Source organism: Pelophylax lessonae (assembly GCF_965119305.1).
Source record: "Pelophylax lessonae genome assembly, chromosome: 1".
In the NCBI taxonomy this organism is placed as follows: Eukaryota; Metazoa; Chordata; class Amphibia; order Anura; family Ranidae; genus Pelophylax; species Pelophylax lessonae.
The window spans coordinates 373,896,764-373,920,187 of NC_138768.1; the positions used below are offsets into that span (position 1 = coordinate 373,896,764).

The window sequence follows — 23,424 nt, forward strand, 5'->3', positions numbered from 1 at the left end:
CAGCAAAGTGAAAGTCTCCTTAAGTGCTACGTTGGGCTTGTTCACACCAGGTGCATTGAGCTGGATTGGTCTAACACAGGCTTAACATAAGGCCGCATAAAAAACAATTGTTTTCTAAGTGCTCTGTTGACACCATACATGTGCATTGGTGTGCATGTCAATGCACTGCTGTGTGTCACAATGTGCTGGTAGTTTTTTTTTTAAATGTTTATTCATGATTTTCTTTTAACGTAGAATGTATAAGACAAACAGCCATCGGCACCACAACATGCCGGATAATATCTGGCTACACAGAACCCAATAAGTACAGTATTTTTTAATTCTTAGTAAATTAAAAAAAAACTAAAATGTAGACCGCATGATGCATTGTAGCAATGCATTTCCACCCTCCATACATAACCTACATCAGCATTTGTACATTATATGGAGCATAACATTTGCAGGTTGGTGTGAATAGGCCCCTAAAGCTGTACATTTTTTTGGCAGGAACCTTTAACCCCCACCACTTTTAAAAAAATATACATATGTTTTTTGCAAAGGTCTTATGACTAGCCTGGTAATGTTAAAGGTCTTTCTCTCCTCTACCCATGGTGGTCCTTATTGCAGCACAGAACATTCCTCATGTAATCACATGTTAACATTGTTCTGTGATTGAAAAGTGTGAGCTTAGCCCAGCATGATAATGCTCCCCAAGTGGCTTGTTCATGACAGTCTAGATAACAGTGATGGCTAACCTTGGTACCCTAGATCAGTGCTCACCAACCCTTTTATCGCCACGGACTGGTCAACGTTTGATAATTTTTCCGTTGCCTGCTGAGGGGGGGGCGTCAATGCAGAGTGACCAGCGTGCCCCCAATCAATGCAGAGTGACCAGCGTGCCCCCAATCAATGCAGAGTGACCAGCGTGCCCCCAATCAATGCAGAGTGCCACAGCATGCCCCCATCAATGCAAAGTGCCACAACATGCCCCCATCAATGCACAGTGACCACAGCATGCCCCCAATCAATGCACAGTGACCACAGCGTGCCCCCAATCAATGCACAGTGACCACAGCATGCCACCAATCAATGCACAGTGACCACAGCGTGCCCCAAATCAATGCACAGTGACCACAGCGTGCCCCCAATCAATGCACAGTGACCACAGCATCCCCCCAATCAATGCACAGTGACCACAGCATCCCCCCAATCAATGCACAGTGACCACAGCATGCCCCCAATCAATGCAGAGTGCCACAGCATGCCCCCAATCAATGCAGAGTGCCACAGCATGCCCCCAATCAATGCAGAGTGCCACAGCATGCCCCCAATCAATGCAGAGTGCCACAGCATGCCCCCAATCAATGCAGAGTGCCACAGCACGCCCCCAATCAATGCAGAGTGCCACAGCATGCCCCAATCAATGCACAATGACCACAGCATGCCCCCAATCAATGCACAGTGACCACAGCATGCCCCCAATCAATGCAGAGTGCCACAGCATGCCCCCAATCAATGCAGAGTGCCACAGCATGCCCCCCAATCAATGCAGAGTGCCACAGCATGCCCCCCAATCAATGCAGAGTGCCACAGCATGCCCCCCAATCAATGCAGAGTGCCACAGCATGCCCCCCAATCAATGCAGAGTGCCACAGCATGCCCCCCAATCAATGCAGAGTGCCACAGCATGCCCCCCAATCAATGCAGAGTGCCACAGCATGCCCCCAATCAATGCAGAGTGCCACAGCATGCCCCCAATCAATGCAGAGTGACCACAGCATGCCCCCAATCAATGCACAGTGACCACAGCATGCCCCAATCAATGCACAATGACCACAGCATGCCCCCAATCAATGCACAGTGACAACAGCATGCCCCCAATAAATGCAGAGTGCCACAGCATGCCCCCAATAAATGCAGAGTGCCACAGCATGCCCCCCAATCAATGCAGAGTGCCACAGCATGCCCCCAATCAATGCAGAGTTCCACAGCATGCCCCCAATCAATGCAGAGTGCCACAGCATGCCCCCAATCAATGGAGAGTGCCACAGCATGCCCCCAATCAATGCACAGTGACCACAGCATGCCCCCAATCAATGCACAGTGATGACCACAGCATGCCCCCAATCAATGCAGAGTGCCACAGCATGCCCCCAATCAATGCAGAGTGCCACAGCATGCCCCCAATCAATGCACAGTGACCAGTGCACTTACCTGATTTGCAGCGGCGGCTTCTCCTCAGTCTCCCCGCGTCTCCTCGAGTCTTCCCTCCTCCTCCTTGGCAAATGGCATGGGTTCGCCTTTTGGCCAATCAGGAAACACATCTCGGACCTGCTTCCTGATTGGCCAGGAGGATGATCCGTGTGACAATAGCGAATATTCATTCGCTATTGTCACACAAATGGGTGGGGTCAGGGAGCACTGCTCTGCGCCCCGGGTCCACCCTTTTCTGGAAAAAAAAAAAAATTTTAAATGGAAATAATGTAATGTTCTTTGGGCGGACCGGTACCGTTTGATCCAGTACCGGTACTAGTCCGCGGCTCGGGGGTTGGGGAACACTGCCCTAGAACTACATTTCCCATGATGCTCAGGCACTCTGCAGTGTAGATGAGCATCATGGGAAATATAGTTCCAAAATATCTGGGATGCTAAGGTTCGTCATCACCGTCATCACTGGTCTAGGATATGGATTGAATGATCCTGTCTGCTCTTTAAACTGGAAAACTTGGGACATGTAGTGGTGGAACAAAATTACTGCAGGGGTCAACTCGATATTGAAGGTTAGTATCACAGCGAAAGCTGCTTTTTTTTTTTTTTTCCCATGTCTCATGTTAGGGATGGCTAGACCTAGCCTTAGAAAGATTCTGTCAGATGAAGTGCATGCATTCTAAATATTATGTATGTGTAAAACAGGTGTTTAATTTTTCTAATATATATTTTTAGCAATGATACAGTGTGGTTGATTTACTAAAACTGGAGGGTGCAGAATCTGGTGAAGCTCTGCATACAGTATCTCACAAAAGTGAGTACACCCCTCACATTTTTGTAACTATTTTATTATATCTTTTCATGTGACAACACTGAAGAAATTACACTTTGCTACAATGTAAAGTAGTGAGCGTACAGCTTGTATAACATTGTAAATTTGCTGTCCCCTCAAAATAACTCAACACACAGCCATTAACGTCTAAACCGCTGGCAACAAAAGTGAGTACACCCCTAAATGAAAATGTCCAAATTGGGCCCAATTAGCCATTTTCCCTCCCCAGTGTCTCAGGTGTGAATGGGGAGCAGGTGTGTTAAATTTGGTGTTATCGCTGTGACTCTCTCATACTGGTCACTGGAAGTTCAACATGGCACCTCATGACAAAGAGCTCTCTGAGGATCTGAAAAAAAGAATTGTTGCTCTACATAAGATTGGCCTAGGCTATAATAAGTTTGCCAAGACCCTGAAACTGAGCTGCAGCACGGTGGTCAAGACTAGACAGCAGTTTAACAGGACAGGTACCACTCAGAACAGGCCTTGCCATGGTCAACCATAGAAGTTGAGTGCACGTGCTAAGCGTCATATGCAGAGGTTGTCTTTGGGAAATAGACGTGTGCTCCCCATTCACACCTGAGACACTGGGGAGGGAAAATGGCTAATTGGGCCCAATTTGGACATTTTCACTTAGGGGTGTACTCACTTTTGTTGCCAGCGGTTTAGACATTAATGGTTGTGTGTTGAGTTATTTTGAGGGGACAGCAAATTTACACTGTTATACAAGCTGTATACTCACTACTTTACATTGTAGCAAAGTGTAATTTCTTCAGTGTTGTCACATAAAAAGATTTAATAAAATATTTACAAAAATGTGAGAGGTGTACTCACTTTTGTAAAATACTGTAGATCCAATCAGAATTTTTTTTTTTGTACAGATTAAAGTGATTGTATAGGAATTTATTTTTATATATTATCTGTGTCAATGGACGCTGCAGCAGGACTGCACGGAGCAGATAAGTATTGACATTTTTATTTATTTATATATATATATATATATATATATATATATATATAAAAATAAATAACAAAAATGTCAATACTTATCTGCTCCGTGCAGTCCTGCTGCTGCGTCCATTGATACAGATAGTGGAATGCTTTCTCTTCAGTGTCCACTGATGAAAAAACACCCAGTGTGCTCCTCTTGGTGTTCAGATATCGCTTTGCAGGAATGAGTGCTCCCATTTGTGATTCAGAAAGCACGATTCACACATGTTACTGCATGTCACACAGCCCATTCACTTCAATGTGCGTTTGTCTCCCAAAAGAAGCCTCAAGCTTAGAGCAATTTTGCCACGATTGCTGTGCGATTCTGTCAAACAGTCGCCACAGAATCACACTGCGTTTGGGCTGCTATTAAGAATAATGGCACCCAAGTGAGTGTTGTGTGTTTTTGTCACAATTCCAAATCGTCTAATGTGAACAGTGACTTACTGATAGATCTGCTCCACCATCAACCCAGAGATTTTGATTTGACAGATTCACCCCAAATTAAATTATTATGGGCTTATTTAAAGCAGAGCTCCAGTCTCTTAAGTGAAAGTTAAAAGTCAACAGCTACAAAAACTGTAGCTGCTGACTTTAAATAAACAGCCACTCACCTGTCCCACAATCCAGCAGTGTCCTCATGCCAGCGTTTTTCTCCCTGTGTCCTCCCTCAGCAATGCCGGCATCTTTAGTATGGGCATCCAGCCGTGAGAGCTTACGACTTCACAGCTGGGTGCCCACAGCGCATGTGCAAGTGGTGCTGAGCTCTTTGACTGATTCCACATTCTTCTGGGACCTGTCATGTATTCCAGAAGACTTTGGGGGGGGGGGGGAGCAGAACTTCTGCTTCCGATTGCCTAAGGCGATCAGAGCGGAAGTGTGGGAGCGGGTACCTGTGAAAATCAGGTACCCACTCCCCCCCCCCCCCAAAAGCCCCATTTCACATACAGGAGCCGGTAGGAGGTCTTAAAGCGGAACTTCCTTTTTTGGGTGGAGCTCCGCTTTAACAAACTGTTGCAAACAATATTGCAGTACAATGACTAAAAGAAAACACTGGTTACATTTAAGTTGTATAGCTACATTAAACAGTTAAAACGCTGGTTACTATGAATTTCCCCACAAGGCACTATCAGCCCTATTTTTAAGCTAACACAAAGAGCTATGTTGATGGGCAAAGTGCATTACCAATAGCGGCCAATTGGATATTACAATTTAACAGCTTTGGGCAGTTGTAACAACAAAACAATATTGTTGTTGTGAATTACTGCACTTCGCCTTTAAAGCGGTAGTAAACATAAAAAAAAAAAAGTTTTCTCCTGCAAGGCAATATCATAATGTTCTAGTATGCATCGCATACCAGCACATTATGAAAGACTTACCGTAAAACAAAACCCTCCAGCGAAGCGCTGTCACCACTGACAGGGCTTCCATCTTCACCTGGGCTTCCCTCTAAGTTTGCGGGCTGCGGCCGCTTGAATGGCCGAGCTGCGATGAGTCTCGGCCACGGCACAGAGCTCTGAAGGGACAGCACGGGTATGCCATTCCTTTTGAGCGCATTTGCCAGTGACGTCACCAGCTGCTGCTCGCTAGAATATCTCCTAAACAGTGCATGTTTAGGAGATATTCATTTAACCTACAGGTAAGCTTTTTCATTATTAATATTATTATTATTTATATAGCGCCGACAGTTTACGCAGTGCTTTACAACTTGAGGGTAGACAGTACAAATACAATACCCTTTAATACAGTTGGAATCAGAGGGCCCAGCTCGTTAGAGCTACAATCTAAGAAGCCCACCTGTAGATAAAAATAGATAGGGAGAGTTTACTACCACTTTATACAATAAAGTTTTAACAGAACATAATAAAGTGAAAAACAAAGATCTATTTCTTACATTCATTTGTCATAAAATGCGGTAACTTGTAGCACCATAGGATAATTACACTTCCGAAACTCTTGCTTTAAATTTCTCCATAGAATAAATCTTTAAGACACAGAGGAGGAGATGGAATGTGTTCTCCAACCAGAGGTCACAATAAATTTGTCCTGACTGGGGAACAAGTAATCTTTCTAAACCAAAAGTAATTCTTTCTCTCTATTATTGTTTATTGTTATGTGCTGGTATGCTTTGTCTGCATGAAAATGGGCTGTTGAATGGGAACTAGATGTATGGAAGAGCAAGATAAAAATGTGCACTCGGCTTTCTGAACTTCACCCTACTTGGCACATAGTCATAATCTACAACTCAACTGGCTTGGTGCTTACAGGAGATTTATGTTACAATTGTAGCAGAGCATTACATGCTCAGGATAAACTGAATTACACTAGTTTTCACACTAAAATAATTTTTCTTTCTACAATAAATGCATTTAAAGGAACTCTATAGTCATAGCCTACACTTTCATTTTTTTAACATCAGCATTGCAAAACCAATACAATAAAAAGATGGACAGATTTCTGCGCTAAAAATGATGAAAATAAAAATATGAATAAACAGTGTGAAAAAAATTTAGTGAAAAAGAGGGTGGAAGCTGCACACATGGACCTATAGAGAATCCGCAGCGCATTTGGATGTTCCATTTGGGTGATTACTCACGGGTATGCGACATTTTAAGTACATACTGAGTGGTGTTTTCATCTGCTGGGATCTGTGGTTCCTTTCCCTGATTGTGGCTTTACATGTGATACACGGGATTAATGAGGTCTTCTATGTGAGTGTAACCTCCTACTTCTTTTCTTACCATTGTGTGTACGGTATCACGCTATGTTTTTTTTTTTTTTATATGCCTTGCCTTATATATGATCTCTGAATATCCACTACTGAGTGCCTTCTACCCCCATATCGGTGAGAAGCAAACTGGGTGGATCCTGCCAATATTTTCATAAGTGAGCTGAGGTCTATCCATTAATTTGGATGACCAACTTTATCTGGTAAGCAGTCCTTTTCACTAAAGCCTGTGTGCATCTTTCCAAGCCATTATACGGAACAACATCTACATATTGGGATTTGCTACATTTACAAGTCTTTCAGCAATAGGAGTAATACTCAGATGCTGGAACATAATATTTTGTTTGTGCACTTATTCATTGGGACTGTTATCAACTGACTTATTAATTATCACATTTATTTGGTGGTTATCACATGTTGTTCATATATTTCAATATTTTATTTGTTTTCATGTATTTACTTATGGGTTAAGCGATAGACATATACATAATAAAACCAATACAAACAATAATTATATTTGACAATCCAATATAAGCTTACTTGAAAATCTCCTTTTATTATGTGACTTCTGCCTGTCTGTTGGCCATCACTTTCCACAACTTCTTGGATTCCCTGCATGCTTTGCAGCTTCTTCTCTGCTGTTTACTTTTTTTTTTACAATTATATGGACTATATGTCCCATGGTACCTTGCTGCCTGCAAGCAGTAATTCCTGTACTGACTCTACCTCCTGAAACTCCTCCTGTCATCACCTCTATAGTGTGAAATGTGTAACACAGCAGTTCCTACTCAAAGGGCATAGTGAATTTGTGTCAATGCAAGAAATTACTATAAATATATGGGGATCGTCACAAAGTTTACAAACGTCAAGTTCATTTAGATTTATAGGAGTAAGTTAGAAATCCTTGAAATACAATCTGTAAATGAATACATGATTTTAAGGTTTGACCATGAAAACGCTTTAAAGGGTTTGCATACTTACTACACAGATTATTTGATTTTTCCTTGTATATGGCATTCTGAATATTTGTCTAACTTTGTTTTATACTTTCAATACTTCCTGACCCAGAGACACAATTGTAAATTACAGGAGGTGACTCCACAATGTGGGGTATCCCCTCCCAAACAACTGTAAATGTAAACAGTTTTCCCATTGCAAGGTTTTTCCTCACTTAAGGTTCTTTTGAGAATTAAATCATTTTGGATTTTCCATTACTTTCTGTACTGGAGACAGAATCATAGAGAACCAACAGAAAAGACACATGCCCCAGCAGTACACAGATTGCAATAAAAAAATGAAGGGTAACCCTTCTACATTTCATTTGTGTCACTAAACCCACATCATAAAAAACTATCAAGAAATGTATTGCATGCTGTTCATACTCAGTCACTATGAGATTAAATTTCTGCAAAAAACTGTTTGATCCTGCTGCTCTCTATCTCCATCTTCTGTCCATGTCCCCAATTCAGCTAGGGATTTTGCAGAGCAGTGTTGGCAGCTCTACACATGCTCAGTTTTTAGAGAGATTCTATGCTGAGCATTTCTTCCCCATCACATCTGAAGCAGCCCATGTGACTATAGAGTCACACATGTGGGCGTACACACAATGATAAATCACAGCCTGCTCCCTCCCTCCTCCTCCATGCCAACTAACCAGCTAAACACATTGGGGGGTGGGCTATTACATGTAGATTGATGGAGGCTTCTCCTCCCTCCTATTCTAAGACACTGGCTGGAGAGCCGGAAATCCGCCCACACCATGTTATTGCCAAAAATAATAAAGATTTGCTTTCAAATATATATTTGTTTGACAATTTAAAATGGTTGATTGATATTAATTATTTATTCTTACTCTGTATTTCAAAAGCTTTTTTTTTTTTTTTTTTTTGAACATGTGACCAACAGCAGAGGACTAGAATCTCCTTCTGCTTTGTTTCCCTGCAGACAAGCTGGGAAAGATTTGGGTCATGTGACAGCTGTATATCATTTAGGAAAAAGGTACTAACGCTAGGTTCACACTACAGCATTTCTGCAGGCCGCGTTTGCATAGGCATTACAGCCATACATTTAAATGGACGGTTGTGCCTGCATTTCCTGCAGAAAAAGGTACAGGCACCATTTTCAAAATGCGGTCAGAAATTTCCCTGTGGTTCCTGCACCCACACCCGCACTGTGATTTTACATGCATAGGGGTGCCATTCAGAATGAATTGCAGCCCCATGCGTTTTCTCAGAGCAGCGTGTTTTTGCTGCGAATGGTTGCGGGTATTGCTACGATTCCTGCTGTGATTCCTGCAGCCACACACATAGGTGTGAACTAAGCATTCGATTTTTTTTTTTATTAAAATAATTACAGTGCCATCAAGCATATACAGAAATAGAAGGGACAATGTAAATTAAACAGTGTGTGTGTCTAGTATCACTTTAAGCTAGGGAATTCACCATCATTGCTTTTTAGTACAGCTACTACAGGGAATTTGCCAGGTCTTTTATTTTTTTTAAATGCCTTCAGTTACCAACATATTCAACCGTCAATGCAAATTTGCCTGTAATTATTACATTCAACATATCATATTTACATAATTTCACCCTTTTTGGAGTACAGTGTTTTAAAACAAGTTCCATATAATCTTTTCATAAAGCATTACTTAATGGATTTGTCCAAAATGTGGTCTTATTATTTTTATTTACAAGCGCTTATATTATGAATAATGTTTAAAGCTGAAGAAAAAAAAATTACGTATGTCCCACATTGTGCGGTAAGCTGGATCCTGGAGAAGTCTTCACTACAGTGATGCCTGTCCTCTTCCTGTCTCTGAACTACCGCTTCAGGCCAGACAGCCAGTGGTGTATTTGGTTTTGTGCTACCCTAGGCAAGACTAAAATCAGTGCCCTACTCCAGCTGCTTAAAATTGCACTCGCCTCTGCATCGGCAACAAACCTACTATCCATAGGTGACACTTTAAAAGCCTTTACAGATTACCACTTTAGATTTCCAGAGGAGGTATGGTGCTAGAATTACTGGCCATAATCTGACATCCACGCTGATACCTCATGTGTGGGACGATTGCTGTTTGCATGCGTGTGGGATCGACACGTGCGTTTGCCTTTGCTAGCAAGCGTGGGAGGAGGGGGGCACTTTACATTTTTTTATTAATATTATTCATTTATTTTATTTATTTTTTTTATTTTTACACTGTTGCTTTTTTTTTTTTTTATTTTGTATATCTTTTATTGTTGTCACAAGGAATGTAAACATCCTTGTGACAGGACAGCAATAGGCAGTGACCGGTACTCTTTATGGAGGAAATCCCTCCTCTGCACTTAAAAGCATTCAAAACACCAAAATTGAGACAGCTGCTTGAAATAGCAATCGAGTGGCTAGTAAGCCGCTCCGATTGCTATTACAAGAGAGAGTTGACCACTGATTCTAAAAAAATAATACCGGGGTGATGCCTGCATGTGCAGGCAGGATCTTGGTAAAGATGCCCCCCCCCCCCCCTGGAAAATGCCGCCTCAGGCAAACGCCTTGTTTACCTCACTGTAGATGCACAGCAGTACAGATGGTCTAACAAGGATTCACCTCCTCCTTCCCCCTCTTCCATTGAGAAGTTCTTCCATTGAACACATAATGTGATGAGTGGGGGAGAGTTTTATCAGTCACAGGACTCCCTCACCTGACCCCCCCCCCCACCCCACCCCACCCCACCCCAATTCACAGATTGTGTTACAGGCGGTGTAATCAATGAAATAACTTTTCTCAATGGAGGAGGGTGAAAGAGCAGGCTTGTCCATGTCAGACTGTCTGTGCACCTGTTCTGCCTGAAGAACCAAAGCTCCTAACCAGAAGTTCAGAGACAGGAAGAGGACAAGCATCCCTGCAGTAAAGATGTCTCCTAAATCCACTTGCCTGCACAACATGGGACATACCTCATAACAGGTAAGTAATGTAAGTTAAGCTGTAGGAATTTAGTAAAGCTAAACTTCAGCTTTAAATGAAACATACACACCGATGATTTATACTGCATAGTGAAACAAAGCTCCAACATTAACAGTGTTCTTGTCATTAAATAGTAAATCCCAGACAAATAAATTCTATCTTGTTGGTCTTCAGGGCTCCATCATACTATGACAGCATAGTGTTGTTTCTTTTGTGTCCGTGAAGATATGCATTTTCCTCAGGGTTGTGCTGTTTAAAGAAAACATCAGCATGATGTCAGTTTTTATCCATATACCTATGAAAACAGTTTATAGTAGTACCATCCCTAAGTTGGTTATGCATAGTCATATTTGCCTTCCAGTGCAAAAATTTATAAGAGAAGTATGGACTTTTTTTTTTGCAGAATTTTACTTACCTAGGTGGATGCAGCATCTGTTCCCTGCTGGCTCTAACACTAAGAACTGAGTAATCAAAACACCACCATTTCTTCGGTTCTCAGGGCTCCCTGAGCAGAAAGCTGGCGACTGTCTGCTCTGCACCATCCTTGCTCACTGGAGCGCTGATCTCTGGGGGGGGGGGGGGGGAGTGCTTTGCTCAGGCTCTCAGCGGTACGCTAAGAGGCTGTGCCGGGTGCCGGTCCAGGCATGTGGGCGGATCCCGTCTTCATTGTCGCCATCTTGCCCGAGCCGACTCTGCGGTTTCAGCCGACAATAGGTCACAGGAGTGCAGAACAAACTAAGCTAAACAAGCTTTGGCTGTACTTCTGCCTTAAATAATACTTTTGAAAACTTGGATAGTATACGTGTAATACTTTTTGATGAAGACCATTTTAGAGCAATGCAAATTGGAACATTTCCCAGCAAGTAAATTCTATTTTTGGCAGTGCAGAGGGCCTCCCAATTTATTTAAATATCCATTGGTCCAAATTGCTTGACTCAAAAGGGAAAAAGGTGGCAGTGAAAAATGGTTGAAAGACAAGCAAATGTAGAATGTTGCATCAAGGGAATATCTGCCAGTGTATATAGCTGGCTCAACTTTACCAGCACATAACACTCATACTTACATGAAATTCAAAAGATTATAGTCAACTGTTTTAAGTCATGGACAGGTCATGTTTTGGAACTTGGAATAGGAAAGCGAGTAAAGTTGTATGCATATTAAAAGAAACCCCAAGTTTTTACTAATTCAAGGAAATATTAGTTATGTATGTGTTGCATCATAACAGAGAACATCATGGCATGCTAAAATAGCAGAGGCTGCTGCCTTTTTTAGACATGATGGCACAAAAGACTGTTTTATCAGACCTCGTTCGGGGGCCATGTTTACCCTCTCAGGGATGCCCAGGTGTTCTGCACATCCCTGTAGGGTTAGTCCCATTTAAGTCAATTGGGACGCAGCAGCTGCACAGGCATAGTGGGGTTGATTTACTAAAACTGGAGAGTGCAAAATCTAGTGCAGCTCTGCGTAGAAACCAATCAGCTCCCAGTTTTTTTTTTTTTTTGTCAAAGCTTAACCACTTCCCCCAAATCGACGTACGTCTTTGGGGTTCAGTGTTAATACCGGGATGATGCCTGCACCTACAGGCATCATCCCGGTATCATTTTGTTCAGCTGGCGATTTCTCTTTTTGGCAGAAGTGATTTGAGTGGCTAATTAGCCACTCGATCACTTCTGCGGGTGGCGGAAGGGAGTTCCACCCCCTCTCACTGCAGCTGCCTCTCCGGGCTCTCCGTTCCCTTAGCGGTGACTGGAAGCGATGTGGCCAGCGGCGATGGCTGCCTGGTACAGAGAGCGAGGAATTGGCGTCCTTCCCCTCTCTCTCTGTAACCCTGGAAACCGAGAGCAATGAGTATTCGCCACTTCCAGTTCCGCCCCTTTGTTTATCTGGCCACCAGCGGCCAGAGAAGCAGCTGATTGGACCAATCTTGGTCTGATTGACTGCATGGGGGGCCAGAGGAGAGATTTGGGGTCTAATAGATAGACCCCTAATCTCTCCATAAAAAGGACCAGTCACGGCCCATGCTGTCACAAGGGATGTTGTTCATCCCTTGTAAAAGCAATAAAGGTATTACAAAAAAAATTAAAAAAAATAAATAAATATATATATATATATATATATATATATATATATATAACTTTTTGTTTAAATAATACAAAAAAAAACATTTAAAGCACCCCCGCCCCACCTTGCTTACGTGCAGATGTGTACACATACGTTACGCCTGCACGCACATGTAAACAGTGATCACACCACATATGTGAGGTATTTTCGCGAACGTCAGAGCGAGGGAAATTATTCTAGCACCCTAGCACCAGACCTCCTGTGCAACTCTAAACTGGTAACCTGTAAAGGAGTTTAAAGTGTTGCCTATGGAGAATTTTAAACACCGTCAATTGCCGCCATTCCACTGACAGACAAAATTTTAAAGCAGGATATGTTAGGTATCTATTTACTCGGTGTAACATCATGTTTCACATTATACAAAAAAATCGGGCTAACATTACTGTTTTTTTTTTTTTTTTTTTTAATTCATGAAAGTGTTTTTTTTTTTTTTTTAATTCATGAAAGTGTTTTTTTTTCTCCCAAAAAATTGCATTTGAAAAACCGCTGCATAAATACTGTGTGACATAAAAAATTGCAACACATACCATTTTATTCTATAGGGTCTCAGCTAAAAAAAAAAAAAAAATATATATATATATATATATATATATATATATATACATATATTTATAATGTTTGGGGGTTCTAATTTATTTCTAGCAAAGAAAAAGTAGATTTTTACATGTAGGAGCGAAGTGTCAGAATAGGCTTGGGTGGTTAAAGTAGAACTATAGGCAAAACTTTTTTTTTTTTCATTTTGGAGAGAGTAAAAAGGAGGGTTATAACCCATCAGGTTTGCTTTCACCATCTGTATCCCATTGCCGAGACTTCCCTTTACTTTCTGTCCTATAAGCCAAACAGGAAGTGGGAGAAAATCCCAGCAAATTAAGGAAATACCTTGGGGACTTCCAGGTCACCAGAACTAGTGTCCCTACTATTACTTTTCTCAGGACAACCCAAAATGTGGGATTTTCTTTTACTTTTACTTTCAATGATAATGGTAAATAGGAAAAATAAAGAGGCAGAATCTCCCTAATGGTGGCACAGACAGCAATAAAATCTAACAGTATGTAGACCCCTTCTTCATTTTATCCAAAATATAAAAAAAATAAAATGTTGTCTTTAGTCCTACTTTAGTTGAACAAGCTGAAGTTAGAAGCTGATTGGCTATCATGCACAGCTGCACCAGATTTTGCACTCTCCAGTTTTAATAAATCAACCCCAGTCACTGCTCCCTCCTTTAGTAAAGTTACTTTCTGTGTTTATCGACTTAAAAAGTACAGGAGGAAGCTATTATAACTATAACTAATATAACTGCACATGAGGCATACGGTAGTCAAACATGTCCTTATTTAAGGAAGTATGGATTGACCCATGTAGGAATGAATTACTTTTGGCAATTCTGTAATACGAGGAACAACAACCTAAACAAAAAAACACCAAGTTGCCATAGTGCTAGCCTGGTGCAAAGAGTACTGCTTAAAGGTAATAAAATTGCAGGAATGGACTAGATCCAACCTGCTCTGCAGATCTCTCAGTGAAAGACCCTACCTCCATGCAGCACAAGGGCTTCTTTGCACTGTTTAAAAACAGCTCAGGGGCATCCAGGTGGAGAAGGGTGTGTTTTCTGTGTCAGGACGTTCCAGAGGGAATAATTACCATGAGGCAGCAGAATTGGGGGAATAGACGCCCCCATTTTATCACCGCAAGTTATCAAAGCTGGCCTAAGCTACTTACTTGAGTTCTTTTTGTTAATCTCTGTCACTGAGATGCTTAGTTGTTGGTCTAGCACTTACGAAGTTGTTCTACATAAAAGAATGCTATAAATTGTAGTCTATTGCTGTAGCTGTTTTGTTCTACTAATACAATAGAAATAAATGGCCAGCATGATAGATTAGAAGTTAGTAGAGAGAGGGTCCTAAATTTAATTATTACCAATTGATACCAATATCACTTTCTATGGGTCTCCCCAGCTAGTAAGGTTTCTTTCAACAGTCCATAAACATGCTGACAGATTAACTCACTCTAGAGTGCATGCCCATGAGTTTGTTTACATGATTGTTGTAAAGACGTTTGATTACAAGTTTGGTTTCATTGGCTAATGTGAAAATTTCTATATAGAAGAAAAATGAGGACTTACCCTGGCAGATGTGTCCATCTTTACTATTCTCTCGAAGTCCTAGATTACGTCTCCTTTTGGCCTTCAGGTTTTTTGAGCCAGTCTGCATAATAGGGTTAAAGACCGTATCAATTAAACATTTGATTGTTTGCCTTTTGGGTATCCCATTGTATTCAAATTTGAAGGATTTGTAATTTTGCTTTATTACTGAAAATATTTATTAAATTCTCATCATAAATATTTAAATTTTAATATAACCATCATACATTTGCCTTTACTAAATGGAAAAGAGTACATAAAATACATTTAGAATTGTACACCTCTAGTTGTGTAGTGGGCTAAATTATAAAATGGACCATGGTGTGCAGGTGGGGCATTTACCTGCACTGTTTCAGACTATTCTAATAGTCTCAAGCTGCTATTGGTCAACAGACCTAATTTTTGTAAATGATTGTTCTGCAGCTCTAAACCACATCTGGTTCTGCATAAAGATGAGGTTTTGTCTCATCTACTTAATTGAGCTTTACGTTTAAAGGGCTGCACTTCTCAATGATCTATACTCTTATCATTTACAGTGCAAATGTATAAACAATTCAATTGTTATACAAAAATTTCCTCCATTTATAATATATCACATTAACGAAATATTGGATATATCCCCATGTAAAAATGCCAAAGCTCCACCTTTTTAAATTACACAATAATTAACGTGCAAACATAATGTCTGCAATTATAGTTGTGATTCAAATTCCTCTGCGTCCACTCTATACATCCAAATCTACAGTGTCCTTTATAACTCCAATGAATTTCCAAATGTCATGATGCTACACACTTGTGTAATATTCATGACCATCACCAATGCTCAACTAATGTACTTACCTGCAGTTTTTGACCTATATAGTAATACAGGTCCGCATACACTTGTTCCCCTTAATACAGTAAAACTTCCACTGCTCTCATCCTGTTTCCTCCAGTAGGGGAACTATAGCTGTCAAGCAGAAGGCTAGGCCCGCAGGCTTGGATTCTGTTCACCCTACTCAAAGCCGCAGACACAGCTCTGCTTGCCCTATACAATACATTAGGGGTCTCCAAACTTTCTAAACAAAGGGCCAGTTTACTGTCCTTCGAACTGTAGAGGGGGGGGGGGGCTGACTGTTGCTATTGGGAGTAGAAAACGTCTGTGTGAGAAAACAATGCCCCATCTTTGGTGTCCCATCCTTGATATCATTGGGAGGCATTGTGCACCATCATTGGTGCCATTTGGGAGGAATTGTGTTCTAACATTGGTGTCGCTGGACCCCATTGTCAGTGTGATTGGGAGACATTGTCTCATTTAATTCATTGGGCCTCCATTGCTATGTCATTGGGAGAAATTGTGTGCTGTCATTGGTGTCAGTTGGGAGGAATTGTGCCCCTTCAGTGGTGTCAGTGAGTGGAATTATGCCCCAGTGTTGTTATCACCTAATAAAATGGTGTCCCAGGGGCCAGTTAAAAGCAAGCAAAGGGATGCCCCCGGTTTGCAGTTTGGAGACCACTGCAATACACTGATTAACTGTTATCTTATGCTCAGTTCATACTGCGGGGGCTTCAAAGTTGCCTGACTCTGAAACCGCCCTGTACAACCCGACTTCAACGCATCTTGCAAGCAACTTCTTTAATAGAAGTAAAAGCAAGCCGCTCCGAAGCCGCCCCCACGTAGTGCAGGAACCTTTTCCAAAGTCGGAGCGACTTGAGTCGCTCCAATTATGACGGAGTCATAAATGGTGTTATGTATATTGTATGGCTATGTTTTAAGCTGCCCTAAAACAAAAGATTTTTTAAAATATTTTTTATGCAACAATAACATTCACAGAAAATAAAAAATAATAAAATGCAACAATTTTATTCAAAAACAAAAAAAAAACCTCAGGTTATTATGTAAGTATTTGCACCCCATACATTGTTGAATTGTCTTGTTTAGTACTGTGCAGCATTCCCTTACCATCTGTGCTGTTACTTTGAATTCCAGAATATTTTCCCAGACAACCACCTAATGTATTCTGTATATGAATAAGCTGCTATATATCTTTTAGACGATTGTGTTTCCAGCTGTAGCCTTGTCAATCCTATGTTTACAAAGCACAATGCCACTATGGTAAGATACGTGCAAATCACTGCCAAACCTTACCATACAAGATCATCAATACACATAAAAGAATACTTTGTTTCTTCCAAAACTCATATTGTAAAACCTTGATGAAAGATACATTTTAGCCATAGCTCTGTTGTTCACTTACCTTTCTTAGTAACCTTTGTATTTTGGCTTCCTGAGAATTGATGTGGTCTTGATGGCTGTCTACTATGGTCTGGAGAGCATCAATTTGCATATTTTGCTTTTCAATTGTTGACTGCAAAAGGCAAAGTGTGCTGTGAATATTTTATTTGCATCAATACTGGATAAATGGAATAATCATAACGCAGACTGGTTTGTTTTGGGGGAGACTTTATTAAAATACATTTAAATTAAAACTGTGAATGTTATTTGTAGCCTTAATCGGTAGTTCAATGAATAACTATTTTCTATAGTCATTGGTTATGAGAGAATGTACATAGGGGCCATAAGAGAAATATGGTGGCAGCTATGCTGTCCTCCTCCTTGAAATGCTACTTGCCTTGCTGTGTGAGTCCTTTACCCAGCACAAGAAAATAGTGAAAGAAAGTCTGAAAAATGTTCAAAATGACTTAAAGTGGATGTAAACCCTCACATATACCCAGTGAGATGAACAGCCTCAGATCATACACAGACATGAAAAAAATCTCCCCATATTAGTTTTACTTGTATATGTGCTGTCTTCAGCTTTTTAGACTGTTTAGAAAGTGCACATTCTGTTAGAATTTTCTCTTCCTTATTCATTTGTGGGAAGGAAGTTTGGCTATATACTGTAAGACAGCTAGTTGGAGGAAAGGCACAAACCCCCTTTCCATATAGGCAGAGGAAGGAATGGCTGTGCTGTGAATAGACCAGCTCTCTGTTATTCTATTTATAGCTCCCACCCTGACACAAAATTCAGCCTCCTGTTGATGGAGAACTTGTCAAAAGTTATCATGCTGATAAGAGAAGAACGGAGCAGGAGAAAGCCACGAGACTTAGGGCTTTGAAGAGAGATAAGAAAACACTACAGATTGATGTGCTCAGGTCAAATTTCATGAATGAGGTTCACATCCACTTTAACTTTAAACTTATTCCCTCTTGGCGATTTAGAAAACGCTAAAGCCAGAGAATCAGCATGACAGCCAGGCCCTTAGAATTTTCAGGATCATGGACACCTTCATAGCAGGTAGCAATGCATCAATACCTGTTTTTTAAGAGCAAGTACGAGAACCCATACTTAAAGCTCAAGTACTTGCTGATATCAATTACGGATGCCATGTGGTGCGATTTGAGGCCATAAAGAATGAACGTTCCTGGGTCTACTCCTGCAATGCTCCTATGTGAACCCAGGCTTAGGTCACTATGACAAGCCTGGGTTCACACAGGAGTGGTGCGGGCAACTGCATGTCATTCGGACAGGAATTGCACCGCATTTCTGTTCAAATTACATGTGATTCTTTGCAGTGCAATGTGAGCCCATTCATTTTGTATAGGGCTCCCTTTGCACCGCAAAGGCATCGGTTTTAGGTATCGGAGCATTTGCACGAGCACAAGTACAAGTGAAAATGCATAATATCAGCACTGATAACCGTATCGGTGAAAACCTTATAGCAGGTGTTCTTTAAATATAGTTTTATTTAAAAAAATCACATTACCCTCAAATTAAAATGGGAAAAACTGAAATTTAGAAAAGAAATTATGCTGAAAAGAAATGATCTAGTCAGGGTTCATGTTTCATTCTGTAGACTGTTTTGGGAAAATAAAACAAGGAATCTGATTGCCTGTTATAGGCAGCAGCTTCAATTACATTTTGCCCCAATTTTCAGCCCAAGCAACTCCAACCAGACTCATCTTTATGACTGCATGACTTCCAGTCTTCTTCAAAGAATCATATACTAAATAATTAGTTGAGTCATAAAGGGGTTGTAAAGTCAGAAGGTTTTTTTTAACTTCATGCATTCTATGCTTTAAGATAAAAAGCCTACTGTGTGCAGCAGCCACCTCAGCAACCCCTAATATCTACCTGAGCCCCATCTCTATCCAGCAATGTTGCAGGAGTGTCTCGGCTGCCCGAAACTCTCCCTCCTCATTGGCTGAAATGCCAGCGTGACGCCATTGGCTCCTGCTGCTGTCAATCAAATTCAGTGAGCCAGTGAGGAGAATATGGGGGCGTGGCCAGAGCGCCGCTCAGTGTCTGAATGGACACAGGGAGCTGTGGCTCGGCTCGGGTACCCCATAACAAGTTGCTTGCTATGGGGGCACTCAACAGGAGAAAGGGGCTAGGAGCACCGAAGACAAAGAAGGACCTGAGAAGAGGAGGATCTGGGCTGCGCCTATGCAAAACAACTGCACAGAGGAGGTAAGTATAGCATGTTTGTTATTTTAAAAAAAAAAAAAAAACAAGACTTTATTATCACTTTAACACCTATTACGCATACTGTCAGTGATCCATGGTCTCAGAATCAGGAACCCCAGATTATTAAACAGATAAAAAAAAGCTGATGATTGCTGTACCAAACCAAACTGGGTACTCAAGGTACTCTAGACCAGCCTTTTTCAACCAGGGTGCCGTGGCACCCTGGTGTGCCTCCTGGGTTCTTCAGGGGTGCCTTGGCAAAATGTCTAAAAATTGCAACAAATTGAGACAGGTTTTTACATTGCAGCATTACAATCCTGGGCACCATGCGGATCAAGCCACTGCCATCCTGACAACCAATTACATCACTGTTTGATAAGTAGAATGACAGGTGCTTGCATAGAATCCTTGTTTACTCCTCCTCTTCCCCTCTCCATCAGCACTGGGGTCACATTAGCAAGTAGAAGAAGAGAAACTATGGGAGAAAAGAAATGCTAGAAGTGATTTATTCTTCACTATTGCAAACTGGTACTGACTAGTATTCTAACATTGGATGGCCCATGTGTATGGATTTTGCTGCTATATGTAAAACTATAAGTTTAGATGTTTTTTTTTAGAATGGGGTGTCTTGAGATTGTGCAGAAGTTTAAAGGGTGCCGCGACTGAAAAAAGGTTGAGAAACACTGCTCTAGACAACCAACATGTTATTCATATCTTAACACAATAATATTTAATACAATTTTACATTTGTTTATTTCAGGTGACAATTTGGGCAGCACTTTACATTTATATTGTACATTCACATCAGTCTCTGCCCTCAAGGAGCTTACAATCTAAGGTCCCTAACTCACATTCATACATATACTAGGGCAAGTTTAGACAGGAGCCAATTAACTTACCAGCATGCCTTTGGAGTATGGGAGGAAACCAGGAGTATCTGGAGGAAACTCACAAGGGCACAGGGAGAACATGCAAACTCCAGGCAGTTAAAACATGTTTTAAGGCCTAAAAATAATGATTAGTAGTCAGATGGGGTCCCTGGCAAAAGGTATAGGGATATTGGAGCCCCAGCATCAAATAAGTTAAGCATCTCTGCTCTAAATAGCGATAATTATAATTACTGTCTTAAACAAACAATGAACCACTATCTGATGGCTTCATTGTCCAGTTAAAGCTTTATTTAATCCTCTTATTCTGTCATCTCTGCCTGTAGACTGACCACCTCTAAAGCATTTCACCCATACAGGTGCAGCATTTAAGTCCATAATGGTGAAATGCGTCAGTAGTGGGTGGTCCACGGGTGGGGAAAGCTGATTTGAATAAAGCTTTTACTGGACAGTGACGTCTTCTGAGTGTGGCTAATTGTTTGATTTGGAAGGGAACAAATGGAGCGCAGACAAACACCTGACCTGAGTCAGCACATTTTCCAGAGCCCAGAGTAGAGGAAGCAGTGAAGTTTTGGAGCAGTGGCACTACATTATCATTACTGCTTAAGCAAGTTCTCTCCTAGACTGTCAGTTACATAGAGAACCATATCACAATGATGCATATCCCAGATGCCAGTAATTAATTGTGAAAAACAAGCAGAAATGTAGTGAACAGCATTCAAATGTTTTTACATCCAAAAAGAACATATGGATATACATAAATAGTAGGCAGATAAAAGTATAGCATAATTAATGTGTTACATTTTTTATTCGTCAATTAGATCAGTACAGCGTGAAAATAAAAAAATATAAATGGACAGTTTATTCTCAGCCAACACAGTAGAGAAATCCCTACATATGTGTTACTAAAAACTACTGTAGAACAAATAGTTTCTGTCCAAAAATATTGAATAATATTAATTAATAAAAGATAATTTACTATTCGCATTAGTCAATATTAATAACTACATCCCGCATAGATCCCTTTGTCTTGTTATATAGAACAATGACTAATGAATGAAAGTGAGCCCAAATTCTTACCAGAATGTGTGATGTGTTGAAAAAGTGTTCTCCCTCTTCTCTTGTATCCAGAGCTGTCTGTACCTTTTTTTCTAGAGGCTTAATTATGTTATCGAGAGATATTCCATCTTTCTGCAGCTTAACAAGTTCTTCAGAAATTTCAGCAAGAGCCTCATACACCTTATCATTATCTTCAAAACTTCGTGTTTTGGTGTCAAGTTCTTCCCCAAGTTTACTGGCTTGTTTGATTTGCTCGGATAGTTTTGCCAGGGATGAATTAAACTGCCGTAGTTGCTGGAAAATACTGTTGATCTGTGTTTTGGTATAATTAACTTCTCTTCTTAATCCTGTTCCAATCTGGAGAAGACTTTGTGAGAGTAGGTTGACTTCTTCCTTAGAATAGGAGTGCAGGTCTGGATTTTGCAATGCCCATGGTTTCTGGGCAGGTAAACCTATGAGGAAGATTATATGCAGCAGATAAAAGGTTCCAGTGGCTGGCATGGTTGTACTTTGATTGAAAGTAGATTGTAAAAGAAAGTTATCAGTGTGGTCCTTCTACATTTGAGGCAGGAGATCTGTATGAGCCAAGACAGCAAGTCAGGCTGAATCAGTGTTCTCTAAATTCCTCAGATTAACTCTTTGCTGTATGAGGACAACTGTCATTTCTAAGGTTGGGAATTATCTGTCACTGCAAGGTACACCGTAATAAGACATAAAATACCATGTTGTATTTTATGTACTGTATAAGAAACATGCATATAATATTATCCCATTTATGCTGTATGTTGGTGCATTTAAAATTTCTAACAATAGAAGTCTTTTATTTAATAAAAAAAAAAAAAAAAAGTATAATAAATTATATTTATTAGTTCATGTACACATTATATGAAGGAGAAGATAGTAATGCAGACTTAGAGATTGCATAACTGATTGCCACATTAGCAAGCCAGGTTAATGAGGTTTGTCCTTTTTTATTTCACCTTATCATATTCAGTGTATGAACCAAATGCAGATTTGCTGGTCTGAAATGTCTTTAGTACATCAACCTATAAAAGGAACCTCTGAGGAAGTACATAAATAAGGAACCTGTTTAAAATGTGAAATCAGGACTGTCCTGATTTTTTTTTTTTTTTTAACACTGTTCAAGAGATTATGTAGGACAGTGGTTCAGACTTCTCTGACTACATGCTTGATCCAGGCCAATGACTTACTAGCTAATAAAGCCTGGACAGCATGGCGCTTGCATTTTGAAAAACTCATTACCAATTTAACCTTTTTCTCCCATTCTAGAGGTACTGTAATTTAATTTCATTTATTTATTTTTTTATTAAAATTTTATTTATTTAAATTGACAGGTAATATACAATTTTCCTTTCTGTAGTGTATACTGTATATATTAATATATTGACAGGTAATTACAATTTTCCTCCAGATTTTCCTTTCTGTAGTGTATACTGTATATATCATTAATACATTGACAGGTAATATACAATTTTCCTCCAGATTTTCCTTTCTGTAGTGTATGCTGTATATATTATTAATATATTGACAGGTAATATACACTTTTCCTCCAGATTTTCCTTTCTGTAGTGTATACTGTATATATCATTAATACATTGACAGGTAATATACAATTTTCCTCCAGATTTTCCTTTCTGTAGTGTATGCTGTATATATTATTAATATATTGACAGGTAATATACACTTTTCCTCCAGATTTTCCTTTCTGTAGTGTATACTGTATATATATATCATTAATACATTGACAGGTAATATGCAATTTTCCTTTCTGTAGTGTATACTGTATATATCATTAATACATTGACAGGTAATATACACATTTCCTCCAGATTTTTTTTCTGTAGTGTATACTGTATATATCATTAATACATGACTTAAAAACTCTGGATTTGATATGCACAAATGGGGATTTGCCTGTTACTAACCAGCAAAAAGCATGGATCTTTCACAGCTCCGCTAAGTAGCTAGATACACAGTTGAATACATGTATGTGAACTGGTTCACCTGCCAAAAAAATAGTAATTCTGTTTAAAGATGATGAAATTCACACACCCCTAGCAGACAGCACAGCTGGG

General features: G+C 40.3%; 2 protein-coding genes across 3 annotated transcripts in view; one reads left to right on the plus strand and one right to left on the minus strand.

Annotated features, from left to right (window-relative positions):
* Positions 1 to 23,424, plus strand: part of DOCK8 (dedicator of cytokinesis 8) — a 252,499-nt gene that overhangs the window by 113,592 nt on the left and 115,483 nt on the right. The gene's annotated exons all lie outside the window — the stretch shown is intronic.
* Positions 10,456 to 21,888, minus strand: LOC309543860 (angiopoietin-related protein 3-like). Its single transcript, XM_082242997.1, has 4 exons — positions 21,350 to 21,888; positions 17,172 to 17,282; positions 14,917 to 14,998; positions 10,456 to 10,922 (listed from the first exon to the last, which is right to left on the minus strand). Exons 1-4 carry the CDS (start codon positions 21,827 to 21,829, stop codon positions 10,912 to 10,914), a joined length of 684 nt encoding a protein of 227 aa, XP_082099123.1. The 5' UTR covers positions 21,830 to 21,888; the 3' UTR covers positions 10,456 to 10,911.